Here is a 25124-nt window from a genome sequence, read left to right as displayed (position 1 = left end):
GAGGTGTAAAGAGTCCCTCAAGTGCTTGATGCTCTCATCCCCTAATACAACAAAAGATGTGATCACATGCCACCTCTACGCATTGCTTTTCTTTTGCCCCTTGTTTTTGTTTGGTTGCATTAAAAAAATATATCCTATGTAAGAAGTGTGATCAAAGAGGTGCCACTCTACAGAGGATGGTCGTTAAGGACGTGCAATGCATCTCACTCATCAAAATACATACTAATCAACATGTAGATGCTCTCACGAATAGAAAACTCATTCAAAATTTGTCGTGCTTTGGAAAGAACACCACAACTAGCACATATGTTGGCCATAGAGTTGGAAATCTTGACTTTTTCTTTCTCAAAAGTCCATGACTAACAATCATATCATGAATTTTGTTTTACCTGCATCAATGTCTTACATTTTAGCACACAGGAATCGCTTTCGCAAGAAGATTTAGAAATATTCTCATGTAGGATAATGATGTCTTTTTCATTTTTGTTCATACAAAGCATAACATCACGAGCTTCTGGTCGAGAGGCCCCGCATACCTAGCTAGGTATGCGGTGCAGCTAGGTATGCGGTGCCTTCCTCGCAGAAGCTCATGATGTTAAGGTAAGTCACAATGTGAGAATTATTGTGAGAATCTGTCCAAAACTTCTTGTGAATTTGCATAGGTGGCTGCATCTTGAGAGACGGCTTCTCTTTTATCTGTGAAAATAGGTAGCGCATGCCTTAAGGGCATAAGTGCAAGCGATTGCATTTTGGAGAGGGTCAGGCTCTTAGCATTTGCTTAAAATAAAAACACATAAGAAATTCTTTGCATACTTATTACATTTATAGAGGTGCCTCCTATTTGACCTTCATGGTTTTGAATATTCCTAGATAGTTTGACCTTTCCTCTTTTGGTAACATATTGCCATCAATACACTTCAAGAGATGACTTTCAAGACCATATGCTCATCATGCACCTTACATCCTTCAACAAACTACTACAGTCTACACTTGGCATATGTGTCAACCAAAGCACTTTTTGCAAACAATTTCATCACGTGTTTGGTTACCCACAAAAATAGCTTGCATGTTTGCACATGCATTCAAAACAAAATCTTACGTGATAACAGTTGGAGAAAAGCTCTCCATTAATTGTTCGCTAATTTTGCTCATGAAGCTTTCTCAAGATGCAAGCATGGGTGATGCTTCTGTCTCTAAGGACTCATGAACAAACTCCCCTGATCGGATCAAGGTTGCTCACTCCTCCCTGCATTTATCATGTTGTTTGCATGGATGCTTTAGTCACATCACTAAGCCTTGAGCCTTTGCTCCCATTGTGATGTAACCCATGCTTGCTTGTGCTATATCCTTGCCAACTGCTTGGTAGATGTCAATCATCATCTCACGCATTGATGCCTCACAACACCACTACTGTTTGGATAACGTTATCTATGCTCCAACTTCATCCAATGCTGCATTGCTAAAGGTTGTCCCGGCTCCAGCATGATGATGTTCGCCTTTCCTTTTTAAAACCAAGTTAAGTTTGCTACGGTGTGCTTTTGATCTTATGAAAACGTATTTATCTTTTTCTTTTAACATGGAAAAGTGTCGGAGTTGTATTCTCTACAAAAATAAGTAATCTTGGTGTGTGTGTGTGTGTGTGTGTGTGTGTGTGTGAGAGAGAGAGAGAGAGAGAGAGAGAGAGAGAGAGAGAGAGAGAAACTCTGTAGATTCTCATGTCATTTTAATTTTTTCAAAATCATGGAGACCTATGACCAAACCATTAGAACTACACGATAACTTTTGTTGTTCACAATCAATGTTTAAAAGTAATTGTTCTAATTTCATGAACAGATCACGATCACACGGTGATGCTTAAAGACAATCATAACATTACTTGATCTGCATAATAAGTGGTTGGGAATCAAGTTGAACCGTTCCGTGCAAAGTAATAATGGCACCTAGTTTTTTGGAGAGATTATTTCTTTTATATTGTACCCTCAAGGAGGTATGTGCTACCTTGAATTATTCCTTTCTGCAATCTTTTGAACAAACAATAAGATCATATCAAATTAAAAGGTATTCCTAATGGCTTTAAAAAAAAGTTAAAAGATCGAAAACTCAAAGATTTCAAAAATTTAAAAAAACCTATCTTTAGTGTAATCCTATCTACAAATGTTCGAATTACACTAAGCTTACATAGCTTAATCCTATCGATATGATTTCACCCACCTTATATACAACAAGGGAACTCTACCTACATAGTGCAACGAAATTCTAAAGAGAAGGAAATGTTAAAAGAAAGGCAATGGTGAAGAAATGCACTGGACCTCTTCTTTCATATGGAGACGAAATGTCTTTTGACTTTCCATATGAATAGGCTTTTCATTTGCATGGGGCTTTTCGTTTCCTATGCTTACCCTTTACTTATGCATTTGAAATGTTTTGAAAGAATTTTTATTTTTCTGAGATTGGAGGGCCCCTATTGGATACATGGTTTATTTTCCACAATTCTACAAGGCACACATTTCAAGGTTACTTAAGATGTGCGAAGCTTCATTTGTAGCAAGACACAGATAAGTGAGAACACAGCCGAGGCGACAGCTTACGCATAATGTGTCATGTGTAAGAAGTAGGGGTATTCCTAATAATTATTAGTACATTGGTCCTTTGAGCACCCGCTTCTACCATCAAAGTCAAGGGTCGCGGGACAATGCCTTTGAGCTATCCATTTGCATGCCATTAAATCTTGGAATGTATAGCTGCAGCCGCTAGATGGTTGACAGCTCAGCATGCAAAACGAACCAGTCGGCAACCAATCAAGACTCATAATGTACGCATCCAGAATTCAGTTGTTGTCCAGTAGATTCACACCATTCCAGCATACGAAAGGCCAAGGGACACCATCAACCTGCGCACCAATCATTGCTTGCAAAATAAGCATCCAGAATTGCTAGATGCAGATCACGAGCCAACTTTGCATGGCATTGCTTTATCATCTACGCAATTGTATTTGTCCTACAGTGTTCGCCCATGTCGTGGCACGTAACTATTGGGCCCCACTCCCCTGGACCTTTGATGGCCGGGAATGGTTGCTTAATGACCATTCCATAATCAGTGCTCCCGGCCTCCGCTGGTCGCCCTGATTATAGCGACCATTCCCTACCCCAAATGGTCCTTACCAACACGTGGTGATAACATTTTCACAATTCACTCAGTTTAAAGGACAAGGCAAAATAAGAGGCCTTGTTTCCTTGCATTTGTATCCTTGCAATTTTTTTAACCACCACAAAAAAGCAAAGAACGTTCATTTTTAGCTCGTGTCGTTTATCAAGACTTGGACCCTCATTACTCTAGCAGAAAGCAGAGAGGCAGACGCATCGCAGGAGCTCAATGAAGCAGGTTGTATGCTCGCAGCTTGACAAGGTCAGATCGCGGCTGCACGCAGAGAGGAAGGGCACTTCCCACAAGCTATAAAGTACAAACGGTCATCTTTCGCTGCAAATTCTCCTGCGTAATGAAGATTTAGATCTTGGGATCGCCCTTACACTCTCAAAGAGGAAGATCTCATCTGCGGAAGCTCAAGACCACAGCTTCCTTGTCTGCACATCGGCACGGATTGGGGAGGTGCGATCACATAAGCTGAGGAGCATTTTGGGTTCTTCACCACATGCAGAAGTAGGGAATTATCTGTAAGTTTTCTGCTATTTTCCTTATCGAGAACAATGGCGATCCTCTTGTCATTTCGCCCATGAGACCTGTTAATACTGAAGGAAGACTAGATCAAAGGGAATGGTGCTGTTTAAGGCTCTGTATGTTACATCTGAAGTAGGATTCATTCAGTAAATTTATTGGATTCTTCCTCGGTCTTCTTGAGGCTGCCTAAAAATGGTTGTCGATTGTCGGGGTCTTATTGAGTTTTGCAAGGCTTTTGAGCAGTACAGGAGCATGACAAGCAGCTCTCTGGCAATAACAAACGGTGCTAAGCAGAGCATTCATAGTCCTAATACCAGATCTAGTCATAGGCGACAAGTAAATAGTACAGCAACACATTTATTGCCATCTTGTCTATCTTCGCAGCCTTTGTGCGAGAGGTCCTCGGCTGCAGCTGTCGACATCATTATCCTCTTGCTTGTTCTCTGCGCTTGTGGTTTCTTATTCACTCCTTATTTCAAGTATCTGTGCAGCGAGGCTGCTGAAATTCTACCCCTTACTCTGATGTTCATTGGTGAGGTTGCTTATCAAGTCCCCTTAGCGTACATCTCTGGAGCCGTGATCACATTTATTGGAGTCATAGTGGGTTGGGAGCTTATTCAGTGCAAAGTCCGGAAATGTGACAACCCAAAATGTCAGGGTCTCAAAAAGGCTGTCGAATTTGACATTCAGCTTGAATCTGAGAAGTGTGTAAAATTGGCTCCATCTGCCACAAGCTTTACACAAGCAGTCCCGTGGAAGGCGAGTATTGAGCTTGGCGAGGATCACAAGGAGCTTGAAGCGGAGCTGAAGCGGATGGCGCCACCCAATGGCAGGGCAGTTCTTGTATTTAGATCTCCATGCGGATGCCCGACTGCTCGCATGGAGGTATGGGGCAACAAAAAGCCGCGTAAAACAAGGAAATGAAGAAAGTGTTTGTTTTTTATGAGTAATGATGTAGCAGGATTGATTGAGTACGCATGGTGTCATGAAGTGCTTCATGTGCATGTGGAAGGCCTACTACCTTGTCTGATTGTTGATTGGTTGGTGCTGAGTTAATTGATGTATTGATGAGTTGTTGGCTTGCATAATCAATTGATTTGTAAGGGCCATATCGGTGTCGCAACAAATCTGTAAATTTTTAATCTGTTAGTAACTGTAATTGCCAGAGTTAACACGGTGGATACGGACGTTTACTTTCCATGAAACTTTGTCAGGCTTGCAAGCAGTGACACAATATTGTGGCCATCATACTTGTGCTGTAGTTTGCGTCAATAAAGGTTGTACTGGGAACGACAGTTTGCTGTAATCAATTTGTTTTAATACTGCTGTAGGTCTAACGTCAAACTTAAAGGATGAAGATGGTCTTTGCGATTTTGTCGGGCAAGAATTTCAATGAAGGAAAATCTACACACATATAGATGGTGTTGTGTCCACGTCGACCCTTGCTGCACTCTTTTAAGGCGCCATGTTGATGGTAGATTGTAGTAAACCAAATCTTCTGTTGTCTTTGACTATGGACATAGCAAGGGTGCATAAATTTTGTATTTATTGTTCAAGATGATATTGAGACTGTGTGGAATGAACTTGTAGATGCCATGTCAGTGCATGCAAAGTGTCGAGTCAACAAGGCATTTGTTGAAGAAAAACGTAGGAGAGAAAATGGGGATGAAGGTCCGTCAAAGAGGTGGAGGAAGAAAGGATCCAAGTCCCTCTCAAGATCCCATGTCAAGGGAACCTCCCCACAAGAGGACCAATGAGGGATGCTACACAAAAGGAAAAGCAAGATAAAGAAAGAGCAAAGGAAAACGTCCATCATACAAGATGTAATCAGATATTGAAGCTGCCACATATTTAAAGAAAGTTTTAGAGGAAAGGATCTTAATTAGAAAGGTGGAGTTTACATTGGGAGAAGTCGTTGGCATTGCAAAGAGAGAGTTCCATGAGAAAACCATTGATATCATAAGAAGAAAGCAACAAGCTTTAACAGAGTCTATCCAATCAGAGGTTGAAGAGAGTGATATAAAGATGCATGTGATACAAGTGCAAGAAAGGGATGAAGATGAGAATGTTGTAAGATGCTACCAATATTTGGGCAGAAAAAAATAGGCATGTTAAGTTTGAAGATGAAGATGAGGAGGAAGCCATTCATAAGAGCCACTATTCTAGAAACCATTGGGCAAGGTCTACAACAGAAACCGTGGATAAAGTGGGAGATCGAGAGGAGCCTTATGTGGACTTGATAGACAATGGTTTGAAGATTAACCTCATGTCTAAGAGTCTCTATATGAAGGGAAGGTGGGTGATTGATATATATTGACCATGGGTGGATGATTAGGGAAACTCATATGGTGCTTGCCAAAATGTTAATATAACCATAGGGATGTGAAATGTGAGAAAAGTTTCTTTGTTCAAGAGATGTCAAGTTATCTTCTAATCCTTGGACAACCATACATCACCGCAATGTGAATGGAGACATAAGTATTGGATGATGGATCTCCTCATGCTAGGGTCAAAAGCCAAGATGGAAAATGAGTTGTTCAATTCTTCAGTTTGTGTTGACCATGAGAGAGATCATGACATCTTAAGGGACCATTTTCTACCAAAACTAAGCAAAGAGTTTCGAGATCAAAGGGAGCTGAGGGGTTTTGGTCTAGTACCATTGTAAAAACGAGAGTGCAGTGGTACAAGAAGAAAAAGGTTCTTGCCTGATCCAAAGGGAGATGAAGCTTTTTCTACACGTGCCCTAGTAGCAAAGGATGGATTAGTATCTTTTACAATGCTTTCAGATTTAAATAAATGACAAAAACAACATGTAAATAGTGTACAAGGAAAGTACAAAAACCATGATTTGCTAGATGAGGTGAGTACATTTTAGGTGTTTTGAAGAGGTTTCTTTTGTAGATAGTATGGGTGATCTCAATGCTATAGTAGATTCTAGTTTTTAACATGGAAATTCCCTGGTAAAGTAGCTTCTATTGACATGTATGGATTCATTGAATATTTCAAAGATGAGGAGTATTTCAATGCGCAAAAATATCTAGAAGTGCGAGTGGAGTCAAAGTACAAGACTGTAGCAAAGAAGGTGACGCCAGTGGCACTATCGTTGCCTACACATTGCAAAGAAAAGATGGATCAGGCTTCTTTGCAATCTAGTCTCCAATCCAAAAATAACTGTGCACAAGTTTACACAATAGTCATTCAAGATGGTAAAAGTTGGAATAAATGACTCCTTAAAATGCTTTGAACAGACATTCTCCAAACATGGAAAAGATTTTACATTTGAGCCGCATGAGATAGGGTGTGTAGATTCCTTCTGTAGTCAACCCAATGGTAATATGTCATAAAATTTAATATCTAACATTACCAAATGATTTTTATATGGGAAGATAAAAGGGGAACAAGAGTTAGGATATAGATATGTGCTTCTAGACCTATCTCAATAGGGGACCAAAAGGAGAGATATTTGGATCTCAATAGGGGTCCAAAAGGAGATGGTCTACCAAAGAGAAATGTGCAATAAGTGCTTCTAAACTTATCTCAACAGGGGACCAATAAGAAAGATGGTTACATCTCAATAGGGATCCAAAAGGAGTTAATCTATCAAAAAGCAACTAAAATAAAATGGATCTTAAAAGACCTTAAGGTTAAATTCACTAAAGAACTCCAAAGGTTAGTGTTAAAAGATTTAGACCTTTAGGTGAACTAGGCCAGTGCTTGAGGTGCTTGTCGTGCTTAATGGCTAAGATGCTTGTTGTGCTTGGTGACTAAGGTGCTTGAGGTGCTTGTCGTGATTGATGACCAAGGTGCTTGAGGTGTTCAAGTCAAAGATGAGCCCTAAAGATAGGGTCATGAGAGAGAGAACACACACACACACACACACACACACACACACACACACTCAAGGCAAGCCCAAGGCTCAAGAGGCATTAAGGCCACATGTTAGGCCCCTAGCAATATTGTCGTCATAATGTGTCTGAATCCTAATGGATGACCTATAATAAGGTCCAATGAGAATTTAGATTCAATTGAATAATCAAGATCTTTTTCTCAAAGGGGGAAAGGAGGACACTTGTCCAAATACTACAATTAAAAAATTAAGATCTTTCTCTCAAAGGAGGAAAGTAGGACACTTGTCCAAATGCTACACCCCTTGCTTATTATGACTAGAGGCATTCATTGGTGAGCCCAAGGCTCGAGCCAATAGGCTTGTAGCAAGAGTAAAGTAGAAAAATCAAATTCTCTCTCTCTCTCTCTCTCTCTCTCTCACACACACATATATACTCCACAAGCCACATACACACACTCCCCCATTGTGTGTTGTGCACACAAGTCATCTCCTTCTCCATGTTTGAGAAGTGGAGAGCCTAAACCAACACTCCTTGGATATGGAATGAAAATCCAACCAAGAGTTATGCTCAAAGTCATGCTTAATCTTTTTATATTCATTTTCCTCACTCCCTGCTAGCTCTCTCCACCTTTGATGGTGTTTGAGGTCTTGGGATTGAGGCCGGGGACAAGTTCTTATTTATTGCAAGTAGATTACTTGTCATTTTAAGAATAAGATTGGTGCATGCAGCTTTCCATGTTCATTGCACCAAAGAGGTCTTAAGAAACACAAAGATTGTATTGTACCAAGTTTCTCTTCATGGGAGAACCTATAATACAAAAGCAGATTGGAGGGGGGACCGGTTCTAAGTCAATCTGGTCCTCAATTATTGTCAATGTTTTTATTCTCTCTCTTTTGCAAGTTATTTCCCATGCCATGTTAATTAGGAATGTGTAAATTTTTGCTATCTCCAACCTAGCACTCTCTCTATATTCATTAGGAATATTCTTAATGAAATGCTCACTATGGTTAATCTATTTTTGCTACACTCAAAGCTATTAGCTTAATTTTGTTACATCAGTTTCAAATCTACTGGTTTCTCTTTTCTTGCTTAAAAAGAGAGGTCCTTAAGTTTTCCATAATGTGGATTCTTGAGTGCTAATTTTCAAGAGCTAAGAGGAGTAGCAACTAGGTCTTTGGAGTTGCCAAAAAATAAATTAACATACATATAAACTATCTTAGCACGACTGACAATAATAAAGAGAGTAGAATGAATATTGATAGCTTTGATTTTGCACATAAAGGTGCTACTAATGATTCTATTATGCTTGTGAGTTCTCTTGTCGCTAGGCAACAAAAAGCTATGGGCAACCCCGCCCTGCAAGGTGAGGTTTACCAGCAACTTCGCACCCATGCGATTCTCCAAACTCCCCAAGAAGAGAAAGTACTTGTGAGGTCTCTTGTAGGGACTTCCAAAAGAAGGCTCTCTCTAGTGAGAGAAGAGGAGAATACATACGAAGGGCCTCAATGTCCACTTGAGGATGCACCTCCATTCAAAAGAAGAGGGCATGCTTCAAATGTAGAGTCCCCACCACTGAAGAAAAGAGAAAGAAGTGAATCGCCAAACACTTTGGAAAATGTGGCTCCACAAAGACGACGAGAACGAAGATCTCCAACTCTTCCCAACAGAAAAGATCTCCGCATACTCCTCCTCATTGTAATATCAAAAGGGAAGAGAGGAATCAAAGGAAGAGAAAGGAGAGAAAGGGGTGACCCTTTTCTCCATCTTCATCGCCTTTCACCTCTTAAGTAGCGATTTTTTCCCCCAAAGACCCCAAGAGGAGAGGCCATAAAAAATCCTGTGCTTCTTGTAAAAGGCCCAACAAGCTCAAGAAGTTCAAGAAGTGAGGAAAGAACATCTCATTTCTCACCTTTGGCGCTATGGACAAAGTATGGTTGAAGCTCCAAAATCTCGGGGGGCGCACCTTTCAGAAACTATTCATATAGCATGCGTTCAGAGGGTATTTAAAAAAATCCTTTACTTACATGCTTAAGGTAATAAAAGGACCACTTTTTCTTCAAGAACTTACGGATTTTTCTCTCTAAAATCAATTTCATAATCCCTTTTATTAATATAATCCTGTTAAATTTTTTGAAATTTTGGCAATTAAAAAACCCATTTATTTGAACTCACGTGGTAACTTACATGTCTAACATGTGCACCCCCCGAGTCCAAAAGAGGATGCTCATTGCCAAGGATTTCTCCTTTCCTATGCTTGGGGAAATGTGAGGGATCATGATGCTCCTTTTTGAGCCTAGCTCTACACACAACTTTATATCAACGGCGTTGGCCATTAAGTTAGGTATACAAGCTCATGAGATGGGAGACACTATTAAGGCAGATGGAGCTTTCAAGGGACAAGAAGCCACATTTACTCCCTTGATTGGAAAATTGAGGCTTCATGTCCAAAACTATGTCGACAAAGAATACTTTTTTATCTCCCCTCTCAAACATGAGGATGTTATCCTTGGGGCACCATGGTTCACTAGCATGACTACCACTATGAAGTTTCTTGAAAGGAGAATTTATTTCAATTATAGGGAAAAATCCATGTACATAGATGATAATGAGTGAGGGAACACCATATCCCTCGTAAATATGCTTGCTTTTGATAAGTCAATAAAAAGTTGTATTTCTATGTATATGATTTTTGTTAGAGAATCTATAAATGATTGTAATGTTTTCACAATTAGCAATAAAGGAAATTAAGAGAAATTATAGTTGTCTAATTTCCTAAATGGATTCCAAGGTGTGCTCATTGATGACATCCCTAGTGAGGTACACGAGGGGATGATGACCATGCAATAGAGCTTCTACCAGGAAGCTCACCGCCCAATAAACCTCCTTATTGAGTTTCACAAGCTCAATAAGAGGAGATCATGCACATAAATTCGTGGAAAAAGGGATGGTGAGGCCTAGCTCCTCTCCATTTTTTTCACTAGTACTTTTGGTGCAAACTAAAACGGCACATATCACATGTGTGTGAATTATAGAGCACTAAATAGGATCACTATTAAAAAAAAAAATAGATTTCTCGTGTCGCGGGTAGAAGCTCTATTTGATAAGCTACAAGTTTTGGCCTGAAAAATGCTCCAACCGCATTCAAACTCATGATGGACAAAAATCTTTAGGCCGCTCAAATTCCCTTGAGGAGTACAAGAACACCTCCAGGTAATCTTTCAAGTTGTGAGAGAGAATAAGCTTTTCATTAATCAAAAGAAAAGTGATTTTTTTCTACAAAAGATTCAATATTTAGGTCACTTTATCTCTAAAGATGGCACCCATATGGATCTAGCAAATTTATAGGTAATAAAAGGATGGCTTAATCCAAGGAATCTATAGGAGCTACAAATCTTTATAGGTATGTGTGCATACTATAGACACTTCATAGAAAAATTCTCGCTAATAGCAGGCCCATTATATGACTTAACAAAAAAGAATGTTAAGTATTCATGGACTACAAAAGAGCAAGAAGATTTTGAGAAGATTATCTCTCAAGTTGTGCTCACACTACTAGATCTCTCAAAGACATTTGAGGTCCAATGTGATGCTTGTGGTGATTGCCTTGGAGCTGTTTTGCTTCAAAAAGGCATGCCATAGCATATAAGAGTCGAAGAATCAACTCCAATAAGCGAGTATTGGGTAAATACAAAAACATTAGAAAAAATATGAACCCTCTAGGAGCCCTTTGGGATTAAGTTTAATTAGAGGCCAGCCAATAGGAAGAGGGTGGTGGACACACTCTATACCGTCAAAAAAGTAGGGGGACAAGGTAGCCTTACACCTCTTAATGGCCTCTTACCTAGTGAGAAGGTAAGGGAGGTGGCTAGAAGAAAGGGATGGGGGTGGGGGGGGATCACTTTGACCTCTTTTCCCCACTTTTTGGCCCAAATTTAAAAATACACTAAAAATTTCAAATTTCAAGTTTTCCCTCCTTAAAAGGTCCCCTAACCTATTTCATGGTCAAAAAAGCATTTTTGACCTCCAAAAGTAAAAAATGTGCACTAAAAATGTTCAAAAAAGTAAAATTTTCCAAAAAAATTCAAAACATCATTTTTGACCCTCCAAAGTCTTTCCAAACCTATTCGATAGCTAAAAAGTGATTTTCTCTCTCTACAAACCCTTTTCAAAGCTCTCCATGGCTGCAACAACAATCACATGCACCCCCTATAGTCCAACATTATCTCTCTGCTAGCTTTCTTCCATCTCCATTGTAGCACCAAGAACGCTTCTCCCCCATCTCTTCCCCTTGCCAGCCACATAGTTTCACACCAAGCTAGCTCTTCTCCCTTCTCTCTCCTCCATTAGAGCATAAAACAAGATTATACTCCTTCTACTTTCATTCACTCGCACTACATGGAAAACTCTACTCCCGAAGGTGGAGAAAGCATGAGCTCACATGACTTGCATACCACAACAACAGGAGGTGTAAATAGTGCATGGGCATTGCAAGGGTTCATCTCCAACATAAAGACAGAATGGTGAGAAAACTATCCTTGTAGCTTACATTCAGAGCTTAACATCATCTCCATCTTTAACTCTACCATGCTAGAGAGAATTAACCTCTTTATGGCTTTCAATGTTTAGGCTTCACACCTCATAACACTGGGTGGTGCTATTTTGTTGATGGCTTTGGTACACCATCTATGTTTATGTAGCATGTGATTGAGTCTCACAATGGAAGTAAGTTGTGTTATCTATGGAGAGTCATCAAAGATTTTTCTTGTAATTTATTCTTTGTATAGTTGTCATTAGATTATTATAATGATATCATTTTGTACTTTATAACTTTGTGCTCACATAATCTGTTGTTTACTTATAGAGTCAACTTGTTTTGAGAAGACATGAGCAAGCAACTATGTGCAGAGATGGAAATCATCATTCCGTGAGGAACCTTTCACTACCATGTTAAAATATTTTTTTAAGAATAGTAGGATTTTTGTAGAATCTTGAACCAATAGGTACTCTCTCTAGGAGCTCTTAGAAAAGCCATCCACATAGTGCTACTATCTTCCCTAGTGTCATAGACACACAAATACTCAAGTGTATATGAATCTCTAGATGAGGAAGACAAATACTTGTAGGAGACGCCTAACAACAACAACATTGTCTCCGTTTGTAATTATTTTTATGAGGCCGGATTCCTCTATAAATGCAATATAAATATTTCTTTTTGTTAAATGGTGTGGCATTGAGTGAGAGTATTTAATTTAGAATACTGGAGTTTTATACATATTTGAGAGATATTGTTGATCTTTATGGATATTTTGATTTGCCTGTAAGATGTTTGAAGTCTCAAGTCTTAATCATTCCACCATGAAGAAATTCATGCAGTATTTTGATTTCAATTTAATCATTAATGGTTATTCTTATTAAAGTGGATCATAAACCTTTTTCAAGATGTCCTTATTTGGGGATGTTGAATATATATCATTAGCAACATTTCACAAGTTGAGAAAGCTAAACTCTTGCTTTCCAACATGTTACTGTTTCCATACTATGCCTATGCCAAGATTGACTTAGAGAAGTGACAACTTGAGATGGAGGTGTCGATGTATAGGGGTGACTTATTATTGATTCGTGTTTCATCATACATGTATTGTAAAGCCCTTGAGTTTTCAACTTTTTGAGTAGTGCTGACAAGTTTTTGGTATCAAATCTTCTTAAATATCCCTATTCATTCGCTATTGGTAGCTATTTCTTTGGTATTGCTAAGATGATACCAATAGCTATCACCTTGTGAACTTAATTGTTAAATTGCGGATTTGATTTTTACTATGTAGCTCATTTGGATAGAGAAAGTGTAAACATAAATTATAGATACATGCATTGTTAACATAGAAGTTATGTATCACTCGAGCTTATGCAAACTGCTAATCAAGAAAACTCTGGTTGGATACTATAATAGTAGGGGTCACATGTGGTTTCAAATACCAAAGAAATGGCTTTACCAAAACATTCCCAAGAACACGAGGTGAACACAAGGAAGTAAAGATTGGCTCCTTGTTTGGTTGATTTCTAGTGCTAAATGTTTAGTGCAAAGAATTCGTGAGGCCTTTGACCAGGGGAGTTCACTAAAGTATATGTAACATAGCACATGTGTTCAATAGAAGCTCCGACATCAAACACTACACCTCTATCTCATGGCCATGCATTAAAGCAAAGCTCCTATTTGTCATTTTAAAGCCCCAGAGACCCTCAACAAGAGGGGCCACAAGAGCACGCAAAATGTCCATCCAGGGACAATTAGGGACCAAGATATTTCCAAGAACAGGGGATGGACACAAGGAAGTTAAAAATGGTTGATACGCATGATACAAGGTTTAGGTATTTGCCATTGGGGGGGGGGAAGTTTGCTATGAACACATTAAACTGCCCAGTTCTATCTCATGGCCATGCATAAAAAAAGCCTATATTTTCCCTTTTAAGGCCCTAGGGAGTGCCCTTGTGGCCCCTCTTGTTGAGGGTCCCTGGGGCCTTAAAATGGCAAGTACATGCATGCTTTTGATGCATGGCCATGATTCAAGTGTTGAACTTTTAGGCTGTTTTTAAGAGCTTTTAGCTTCCAATCGGCTTCGAATCTGTCTGGTCTCGTCTCACATGAATTTGTTTATCTTGTCGCGCTCTTTGACTATTTTGTGATTCAAAAAAATCACATCTTGCTTGGATTCTCCAAAAATCAACGTGCAAATTGGCAATTTCTAAAAAAATGATGTAAAACAGACATTTCTTACTTTTTCCTTAATCTATGGGTTCGAACGAGCATTAAAACCATGGAATCTGAAAATACTCAAAGAAGCAATGTTTTTTATTGTGTTTAGGACTGTATTTTCTACATACAAAACTTTCTCAAAATCTTGCCCTAACACCTTCAAAAGTGGCTTCCAAGGAGTGCCCTTGGTCAAAAATTGAAACTGAAGGAAAAAAATCAGAATGAACTCCTAGACTGTGTACGAACTTTAAAATAACCAAAATTTTCTTTAAAAAAAAGCTATTAAAAAATTGAAAATAGACCACCCTTGGACTTTCTAGAGCGATAGAAATCAAAGGGTTTAAGGAGAGGTCTGGTGTCACAAGTGCATGGTAGGAATCTAATTGAGGTTTATTCCGTCAAGATCTCTGGTACTTTATCATGTCTTCTCATGTACAATCTTACCAAACAAAAAGAAATTTACACTTTAAGTGACTACAAATCTCGTTTAGATTATCAACAATCTAAAATATGGTAGACCTAGAGTGCTCTTACACATCAACAAACAAAAAAGTTCAAATTTCTTCTCATTAACTTTGATAAACATACATTCATGAACAACTTCCAAGGAGTAGTGCGGTCATAGTTCTTACATCCATTCCATGACATGGTATGCTCATGGGGTGACCTATCACATAAAAATATCTTTGGTAGGAGCGCCCTCATGTGAGGAAAGGGTGTGTTGCTGTTGATGAAAAGCTGCTGCATTGTCATATCTCGATGTTAGCATAATGATTTTTGGTGTAGTGGGAGCCACATTTCCACTGAGGAGAGCATTGTGCCACCATAAAAGCTTCATGTTATGCCAGTTCCTTGAGACATTCTTGCAAACAAGGCCACTCAACTAGCATAGTAAGAGGTCACCTTATAACAAAAATATGTATGAATTCAACATTTGCAAGCTGTATAATAAAGACACTTGTTAAGTATATGATGTACAAATTTGCAAGTATTTCCATCCGACTGGGAATAAGCAATCTTAAAATATACATTAGGATGAGATTACCCACCTCTAATAAGCATGGATTTGAAGCACCTACCTGCAAGATGTAACAAAGAAGGCTATTTTAGAGAAAAAGTGGTGACACTTGGCCTCTCTAACCTGCAGCTTTTTACTATTTGTGCACAAAAGAAACCTTTGTGCCAAGCACTACAAAACAAGTAGAGGCAATACCTTAGAATTCAAATTATATGATAAGAAGAACACAACCAAAAGTAAGAAGTATATTGCCACCTTGCACAAAGGGGTGTTGTATTCAAATATTGATGGTATTGGCAAGCTTCATAATGTACACATCCTTTTCTTGCAATTGTTGTTGGAGAGTTTCAACCTTCCTCTTTGAAGAGGCAATACTTTCTTGTAATAACACTGTTTTCAGTTGAAGAGCTTGACTTTTGTGCATCCACGAATGTAAAGAAGCACCTGCACCCATACACAACCAATTTCAATATCCTAACAAGCCTACTTCTCCCCTCCCAAGATATTGAAGAACCATCAATATTCATCTCATAGACGGTACGACGTTCCTAAGATGACCTCGCTTACCCTCACGTGCGTCCTTCGGTGCAAACGCTGCGGACAAGCAAATATGTATGCTTACGATTTGTGATGTCCGTGAGGAAGCAAAGGATGAAAAGAGAGAGGAGGGAGGGAGAGGGAGGAACATGGGAAGAGAGAAGGGGGCAGTGGGGGAGAGGGAGAGAGAGGGGAGGAGGAGGAGAGAAGGGGGCATGGAGGGAGAGGAGAGGGAGAAAGGAGGGAGGAGAAAGAGAGAACAAAAGTTTTTTCTTTCTGGGAGATATTTTTTTTAAAATAAACTTTTAGTGCTTGTAGGTTAACAAAAAGATCAAAAAATGATTTTTTGATATGTATATATGAGGGGGGGTGGGGAATTTTAAGTAAAAAAGAAGTAAAAATAAATCAAATTTTGGCTCTTAGTGACCCATGTTTTTGTTGATGTGGCCACACCTCCTTATTCCCTTCACTTTCAAAAAGCTAGAGAGAGAAGGTGACTTACTAGGTCCACATCCTACATGTGTCTAAAAAAAAGGCTAGAAAAGCCTACTCAATACTAGCTTCTTAAATGCCCTTGTCCCCTTAACCCTACACAACATTATCCTTAACCCCTAAAAATTAGGATTCCTTACAAGACCCATGCAAGGTCCATATTTCTCCTAATGAAGGGCTACTAGTCGTTCTATATGCCCTAGACATGTGGAAACATTATTTGTTGGGGACTCAATTAATCCTACAAACGGATCACAAAGCCTTAAGAACTTCATGATCCAAACCAGGCTCTCCAACAAATAAATGAGGTGGTCAAATTTTCTTTTGCAATTTCAATTTCATATTGCTCACATTGCTGGAAAGCACAATCAAGTGGCTGATGCACTTTCACGACAGCCAAGGATAAATGTGGTGTCAATAGAAACTCACAATGATCTATCTTCTATAATAGATGAGTATGCTACTGATCGAGACTTCAAGTAGGTAATTACAGCCTTTGCATTAGGGAAGAAAGAAGAACCATTCACCTTGGAGGATGGTTATCTTCTAAACGGCAATAGGTTATGTGTTACTCACCCATACAATAAGAAATCATGTATGAATTCCATTCTTCTCCTTATGCGGGGCAAAGAAGGATTCTGTAATCTACTCTTTGAGGAGTAAAAATGTATTTCTCTTGGCCTACCATGAAAAGTAAACATACAAGAGTATGTTTCAAAATGCATGGTATGCCAAAAGTGGGAATTGGATTGAGGAGAGCAAGTTGAATTGCTTCAGTCAACATGCTTAGCAAGAAAAATCACTCTATGCCTGTCAGAAAGACTATCAAGGCACATCAAATGACAACCCTCTTCAGATTTCAAATTTTCAAGTATCATTGCTTGCCAACATCCATAGTGTTGGAGAGAGATCCTAGAATGTCTAATAATTTCTAGAAGGGTCTCTTTGAGAATGTAGGAATTAGATTAAATTTCTCTTTCGGCCTATCATCCACAAATGGATGACCAAAGTGAAATAACTAATCTAACAATTCTTGTCATGGAAGTAGATCAACATTCTCAATGAGAGAAGCACTCCCTCTTTTAGAGTATGCGTACAATGACATTGTACATACTTCTATGGGGAAAGCACCTTTGGAGGTTAAAGAGGGAAGATCCAAAAGTCCCTCACTACTTAAAGTACATGGGAAGATATTCGTTGCCATTGAATATAGCCGAGACTTACAAGAATCTTTTCCAAATATTAAGGAGGTTATATCCATCTCACAACAGAGGCAAAAAGGGCTGCTATTAATAAGCACAGAAGAGTCTTATCCTTTAAGGAAAATGGATGGGTCTTGCTAAAGTTTCTCTAGGATCGTCTAAGTTTTACTACGGTCAAGAATCCTACGGCACACCAAGAGTATTATGCTAAACTAGCAAAAAGATACCATGGTCCTTTTTAAATTCTTAAGCCAATCAATGAAATGGCTTATGAATTTAAGTTGCCCAACCATTGGCTCATGCACAATAGTCTCCATGGAAGCCCATAGTCATAGATTGCATCCTATATACCCATTAGCCATGCACTATAAATGGGTTGTTGATCTAGTCACAATGCCTTTAGGAATTTGGCAAATGAGATACTTGGTACTTGCACAAGAAGACTTGAAAAATCAAGTGGAAGGGTGTGCATTGAAGACATAAACTACAAAAGTTGTTTGTAAATTTTTACTTGAAGATGTAATTTGCCACTATGGCTGTGTGGGAAAGATAGTTGCTGATAGAGGTGAGTTAGGTGTAGATTAAGTTAGGGATTTCTTTACAAGAATTAGTATCAAGCTAGCCTTGACCCGTGCTTATAATCCAAAGGGAAATGTGAAAAGTGAAATAGGACATTCTCCTATAATCAAAGCTTTGGCTAAGGCATGCAAAGGTAAAATGTGTGAATGGCCAAGGTTTCTACCATATGCATTTTGGATTGATTGTACAACTCATAGATTAGTGAGTGGTTACATGCCTATTGAATTGATGTATGGTCAGAAGCTAGTCACGCCAATTGAGGATGTAGTTCCTACTTGGAACATGTTTACCTTGGGAAGATAATGTAAGCAGGGAACTTGCATTGCACAAAAGGAAAATTGAAAAGAAGACATGAAGACATAGAGATTGCAAAATCTTGACTAAAGGATGCAAGACTAAAGAATAAAGGTAGGTTTGATAAAAGACATAGGCTTCGATCAAAGCCTATTGAAGAGGGTGATTGGGTCCTAATGTATGATAGTAGCCTTGACAACCAACACATCACTCAAAGAAAGTTTGGAAAAAGGTGGTTTGGTCCATATGTTGTCAAACATGTGAATGGAAATGCTACATATAAATTGAAGGAGCTCAATGGAGCACAAATCAAAGTTCCTATAACAGGAAAAGAATCAAGATGTTCAAGAAGAGACATAATAATCATCCTTTAGATTCACAAAAAAATGAAGATGAAGAACCTAATGACATTTCCATAGATTAGGATAAGAGGTAGAGGATGATCTCTTAGAATTTATAGAAGATGAAAATGACATCCAAATATTTGTGGATCTTAATGAAGATTAAACCTACAATGTTGGCACATGCCGAGGGATGTACAAGTTCAGAGTGGGTGGATGTTATGCAGTGGCACCTACATAATGTGAAATGAAAACATTCACCTCACTTGTGATAACTTTTGATGCTTGGGAATAAAATAAATCATGTAGATATTGTGATATATGCTAGAGCGGCTATTGCAGTTGCTATCATGTACATATCTATCTGGGAGTCGTGGCCTAGATGTGGTGTTGTTGTGTGTTTTTAACTTGATAAGATTCTTGATTTGGATTTTTTTGATGTAAATACTCCAAGCATTTCATGGTGGCATACTCATCTCACCTATAAAGACTGATGTAGGCAAAAACTGTCAAAAATAGTAGCTAACATGCATCGTTGCAGAATTGCATGGAAAGTGAGCCAAAATGGAATATTGAAGAAAAATGATACATATATATGATTTTTATGCTTATGCAAGTGGTACCAAAAATTTAGGGATTTGTTTTTACTTCGTTTGGGATTTTTTGCATGAAAAATGATATTTTTTGGGTTAAAAATGACCTGAAAATGACCTAGTTTTGGTCCAAAGTGGTAAAATAGCCCAAAACTTGACAACTAGGTGAAAATTCCATGGGAAAGAGAGTGAAGGCTACCTTTTACTAAACAAACCTGCAATTTTTCTCTGATGTGGAATAGCTTCCATGGTTGCCCAATCTATGTCTGATGCAGTCCCGCCTCTTTGCAATCTTGTATCTGAGCTTGTGAGGGAGTGAATTAGGGTTTTCCTTTATCAAATAATGTGTGGGCTTCAATTTAGAAGCTCATACATATTTGCAAAATCAAAAAATTATCACCATGAAGGTGGAAGCTTGTGTATTCCTTTCAATTGTTTGATGCTACGACTTTGTAATTGCTACATGATACCATGAAAGAGGTTTGGGTTTTAATTGAGATTTGTGCTTGTATGAGCATTGATGTTTCATGGCTGAAAGTCTAGTGTTTTTGATCGATATTTTTAAGTAAGATTGAATGCAATTTGGTGATCCTCTCATCATAATCTTACAAAAACAAGAAAATTTCAAGAGAATCTCCTTTAAGTTCAGGAAAAAAGATATGTATATAGATGCTAAGTAAATGGGTAACACTATACTCATTGTACATACACAAGCTTTCAACAAGTCAATAAAGAAAAAAGTTCAGGAAAAAAGATATGTATATAGATGCTAAGTAAATGGGTAACACTATACTCATTGTACATACACAAGCTTTCAACAAGTCAATAAAGAGCTCTATTTCCGTGTACATGATTTTTGTTAAAGATTCTCAAAATGAACCTAATGTTTTAGCAAAAGAAAATATATACAATCAAAAGGAATTAGAGCTATCCAATTTTCTCAAGGGGTTTCAAGATGTCTTTATTGACGACATCCCTTGTAAGCTACCTCCTAAATGAGGCAATGATGACCATGCTATTGAACTTCTTCCACGAAGTCAATTGCCTAACAAACCTCCTTATAGAGTTTCTCAAGCTCAACAAGAGGAGATTATGTGGCAAGTGCATGAGTTAGTTGACAAGGGCATGGTTCATCTCCATTTTGTTCTCCTGTGCTACTAGTGCAAAAGAAAGATGGCACATATTGTATGTGTGTGGACTATAGAAATAAATAGGATCACTATCAAGAATAGGTTTCCCGTTCCACGGGTAGAAGACCTATTTGATAAGCTACAAGGGTCCACCTACTTTAGTAGGATTGACCTAAAAAGTGGCTATCATCAAATAAGGATAGTTGATCAAGACATTGTAAAGACCACATTTTGCACTACGTTTGGTCTTTACAAATACATTGTCATGCCTTTTGGCTTGACCAATGCACCAGGCAGATTCAACCGCTTGATGGAGAAGCTATTTAGGCCTCACCGAACCTTTAGTGGATTGTTCTTTGATGATATCATCATCTACTCTAATTCATTAGATGAACACAAGCGACACCTCCAGGTAATATTTCAAGTTCTAAGAGAGAATAAACTTTATGTTAATCAAAAGAAAAGTGAATTTTTCTTGCAAGAGATTCAGTATTTAGGTCACATTATCTCTAAAGATGGCATCCGAATGGATCCATCAAAGTTAGAGGTAATAAAAGGATGGCCTAAACCAAGGAATCTTCATGAGTTAAGAAGCTTTTTAGGTATGTGCGCATACTATAGATGCTTCATAAAAAATTTCTCAATAATAGCAGGTCCATTACATGACCTAACAAAGAAAAATGTTAGGTACACATGGTCTGCCAAGGAGAACAATGCTTTCTAAAAGCTTATCTCTCAACCTGTGCTTACATTACCGGATCTCTCAAAGCCATTTGAGGTCCAATGTGATGCTTGTGGTGATTGCCTTGGAGCTGTTTTGCTTCAAGAAGGGCACACCATAGGCTATGAAAGTCGAAGCTCGACCCTGATGAGCAAGCTCTAGGCATATATGAAAAGGAACTCCTTGCAGTTATACATGCCTTAGACTCATGGAAGCACTATTTATTGGGGACTCCTTTCATTCTGCGAACGGATCACCAAAGTCTTAAGTACTTCATGACGCAGACCAAGCTCTCCGACAAACAAATGAGGGGGGCAATTTTTCTTTTGCAATTTCATTTTCATATTGCTCACATTGCTGGCAAGCATAATCAAGTAGCGAATGCACTCTCAAGACGGCGGAGAGTGAATGCGGTTTCCATAGCAACTCACAATGATCTGTCTTCTATGATAGATAAGTATGCTATTGATCCAGATTTTAGAGATGTGATTTCAGACCTTGCATTAGGGAAGAAAGAGGAACCATTTACTTTACAAGATGGTTATCTTCTCTATGGAAATAGACTATGCGTTACTAGCACACTACGTGAGAAAGCAATGTATGAATCTCATGCTCCTCCTTATGCAGGACATAGAGGGATTCAGTCTACCCCAAAGAGGATTGAAACATATTTCTATTGGCCTACCATGAAAGCAAACATACAAGAGTATGTTTCTAAATGTGTGGTATGCCAAAAACAAAGTTGATAGAGGGAAGCAACTTGGATTGCTTCAACCTTTGCCAATCCCTAATTCACCATGGGAGAGCATATCCATGGATTTTATCTTTGGATTTCCTAAGTCTATCCATGGGAATAGGGGAATATGGACGATAGTAGATAGGTTCAATAAACAAGCTCATTTTATACCTCTCAAAAAGACTATCAAAGCCCATCAAATGGTAACCCTCTTCATTTCACAAATCTTCAAGTACCATGGCTTGCCAATGTCCATAGTGTTAGATAGAGATCCTAGAATGACCAGTAACTTCTGGAAAGGTCTCTTTGAGAATTTAGGAACAAGGCTAAAATTCTCTTTGGCCTATCACCCGCAAACGGATGGCCAAAGTGAAATAGCTAACCTAACAATCCTCAATCTACTAAAAGCCTATGTAACGGAAGTAGGTCAAAGATCCCAATGGGAGAAGTACTTACCCTTAGTGGAGTATGCCTACAATAACATCGTACATACTTCCACGGGAAAAGCACCTTTTGAGGTAATTGAGGGAAGATCAAAAAGTCCCTTGGTACTTAAGGTACATGGGAAGATCTTCGCTGTAGATGAGTATAGCCGAGACCTACAAGAATCTTTTCAAAAGATTAAGGATGCTATCTCTATCTCACAACAAATGCAAAAGGATGCTGCTGAAAAGCATAAAAGGGCCCAAGCCTTTAAAGAAAATGATTGGGGTTTACTCAAATTTCCCAAGGCTCAATTAAGGCACACGACATGCAAGAATCCTACGGGACACCAAAAGCACTATGCTAAGTTAGCAAAAAGGTACTATGGTCCCTTCCAGATTCTTAGGCCAATCAATGAGATGGCCTATCAACTCAAGTTGCCCAACCATTGGCTCATACACAGTGCTTTCCATGTGAGCCTACTAAATCCTTACAAAGGAGAGCCACCTCAAGAACCAACTATTGAAGACCCACCTGAGACGAGGACCAAGAAGAGGTGTTGCGGCCCGAGTCCATTCTCCGACATGAAGACAAGTACTAAGAGGTAGTAAGACTATTCAATGACATCTTATTAAGTTTAAGTATTATCCTTTTGAGATGCTAGATGGATGCAAGGCATACAATTAAATGATAACCTAAACCTTGTCAATGCTTACAATGCTTCCCTAGAGTAAGCAAATGTACAAATGTTCAAAATGAACAAAGTTTTTGTCTTATAAGACTCTCTTTTTCTTTATTGTGCACAAAACTGAAGTAGTATACATGCTTAGATCAAGTTTGCGAAGATGACGTCTCCCGAACACCAAGTAGAGCTTGTCACTCTACTATGGAAGATGATAGGACTAATGTGCATACATGCTTGCGGCAGCCTCAGGATCTCAAGCACCAAATGGACTAGTCATCCATTGTGGAATAATGTCGTAGGGTAACATAGGGAACCTCTACCCGCTAAGAAAAGGATAATGAATATGCTTTATCTTCTCTACCCCATAGTCGAGGACGACTATGATTTCAAGAGAGAGGTAATGTCATAATAATCAATATCTCATTCTCCTAAATGATTTTCTCATGTTAAACTGATCATCTAATTGGATAGTCTCCCAAGGGGACCAATGAGCATTCAGCAGCCCAATGGCTTGCCTGATTCCTATTGGCCAGGAGGCAAAGGGGTCCAATGAGATTTTAGTTGAATTAAATAATTACCTAAAGCTCTCACAAAAGGGGAAAGGGGAACACATGTCAGAAGGCTATCACTTATGCTGCTTAATTACCATTGGCTAAGCCTGGGGAGGTCCAATAGGATGCTAGCAAGAGCAAATAGCAAGAGGGGTCGACCAAGAGAGAGAGGGGGTTGATTTTTGCAAGGCATTATCACACACACACTCACACAATCTCATGTGTGAAGTAAAGAAGACTCTCTCTCTCTCCTTCTCAAGCTTTAATGGAAAGCTTATCACCTACTCCAAGCTTGTGAGAAGGAAGGCCTACACCAACAACTCTTGGCTTTGTGATGCAAATCCAACCAAGCGCCAAGCTTCAATGCATGCTCATCTTCTCTACAATGCTAATTACTAAGCTAAGCTATGCAAATATGAGTGATTATGTGAGATCGTTCTCGTAAGAATACTCCTTCTTCCTCTCAATCTACTCTCATACCCCGCTATCTCTCACCATCTTTGAAGGTGTGCGAGGTCTTGGGTTGAGGGAATTGATGTTGTGTTTGATAAGTGTTTTGAGTAGTGCATGAAGTTTCCATCTTCATTGCACTAGCTAGTATTGAAGGAATACAAGAAATTGTATTGTAAAATGTCTCTCTTGATGGGAGAAACCATAATACAAAGCCTTTTGGAGGGGGTACCGGCTCCATGCAAATCCGGTCCTCAAGTGTTGTCAATTGCTTAATTTCTCTCTCTTTTGAAAAATAGTTCATGCTATCTAACTAGGTGTTATGCTTTTTGTTTCTCTCTCCACCCAAGCACTCTTGTAATTCTCATTAGGAAGCTATTCTAATGAAATGCTCACTGTGTCCATGCTATTTTCCGCTACACACAAGTTACTACTCCATTAAATGTTATAGAAACTTAAAATACACAAGTCACCTTGAATTCACCAAACAGTGTTGCACAAGTTGAAGGACAAATATTTGAACATCAAATCACGCCTTTGATGCACCAAACCAAAATTTATTGATAATAGAGGAACATATACAATAGTGGTTTTGAGATTTTTGAGCTCGCGCTCTCTCACTTGCAATGTGTAGCTTGAAAGATTTTCTCACACCAAAAGTGAAGCTCACAAAGTGGTTGCTACGCCTAAGTCTCTCCTCACGCATAGAGTGTTGGGGTGCTATGTGAGATATTGGAGGTGATTTACAAGAAGGATAGGGACCTATTTATATGTTGGAGACCTCTCATTAAGATTATTTGAAATCCTAATTTACAAGCTAACAAATTAGGATTATGATTTTTTTTAATATCAAAGCATTATGGGCCTTCTTTGTCTGCTTGAGTCATGGATGTGGGCTCAAAAGAGAGCATTATTGATGGTAGATAAGGTGAAAGTAGAGTTTTAAGAAAGGGGGGAGAGAGAGAGAGAGAGAGAGAGAGAGAGAGAGAGAGAGAGAGAGAGAGAGAGATTTAGTATGCACGTGTAGGCTTGAGGTGAGGTGTCTCTTATGGTGAGGTCAATGGCTATTTTATGTTAGTATGGTAGTGGTTAGTGTTA

The 25124-nt window shown here is 38.8% G+C and overlaps 1 protein-coding gene across 1 annotated transcript; it reads left to right on the top strand.

Moving 5' to 3' along the window:
- Positions 1–3293: 3293 nt before the first annotated feature.
- Positions 3294–4784, top strand: LOC147429489 (uncharacterized protein At5g19025-like). Its single transcript, XM_086495755.1, has one exon. The coding sequence runs from the start codon at positions 3868–3870 to the stop codon at positions 4597–4599; it is 732 nt and encodes a 243-aa protein (XP_086351881.1). The 5' UTR covers positions 3294–3867; the 3' UTR covers positions 4600–4784.
- Positions 4785–25124: the final 20340 nt, after the last annotated feature.

The sequence above is a fragment of the Adiantum capillus-veneris genome, chromosome 22 (assembly GCF_014529385.1).
Source record: "Adiantum capillus-veneris isolate H3 chromosome 22, ASM1452938v2, whole genome shotgun sequence".
NCBI classification, from domain to species: Eukaryota; Viridiplantae; Streptophyta; class Polypodiopsida; order Polypodiales; family Pteridaceae; genus Adiantum; species Adiantum capillus-veneris.
This window is presented reverse-complemented; position numbering and strand designations above follow the sequence as displayed.

Coding starts and splice junctions, on each gene's coding strand:
- LOC147429489 (XM_086495755.1), top strand. CDS start 3,868: ATGGTTGTCGATTGTCGGGGTCTTATTGAGTTTTGCAAGGCTTTTGAG.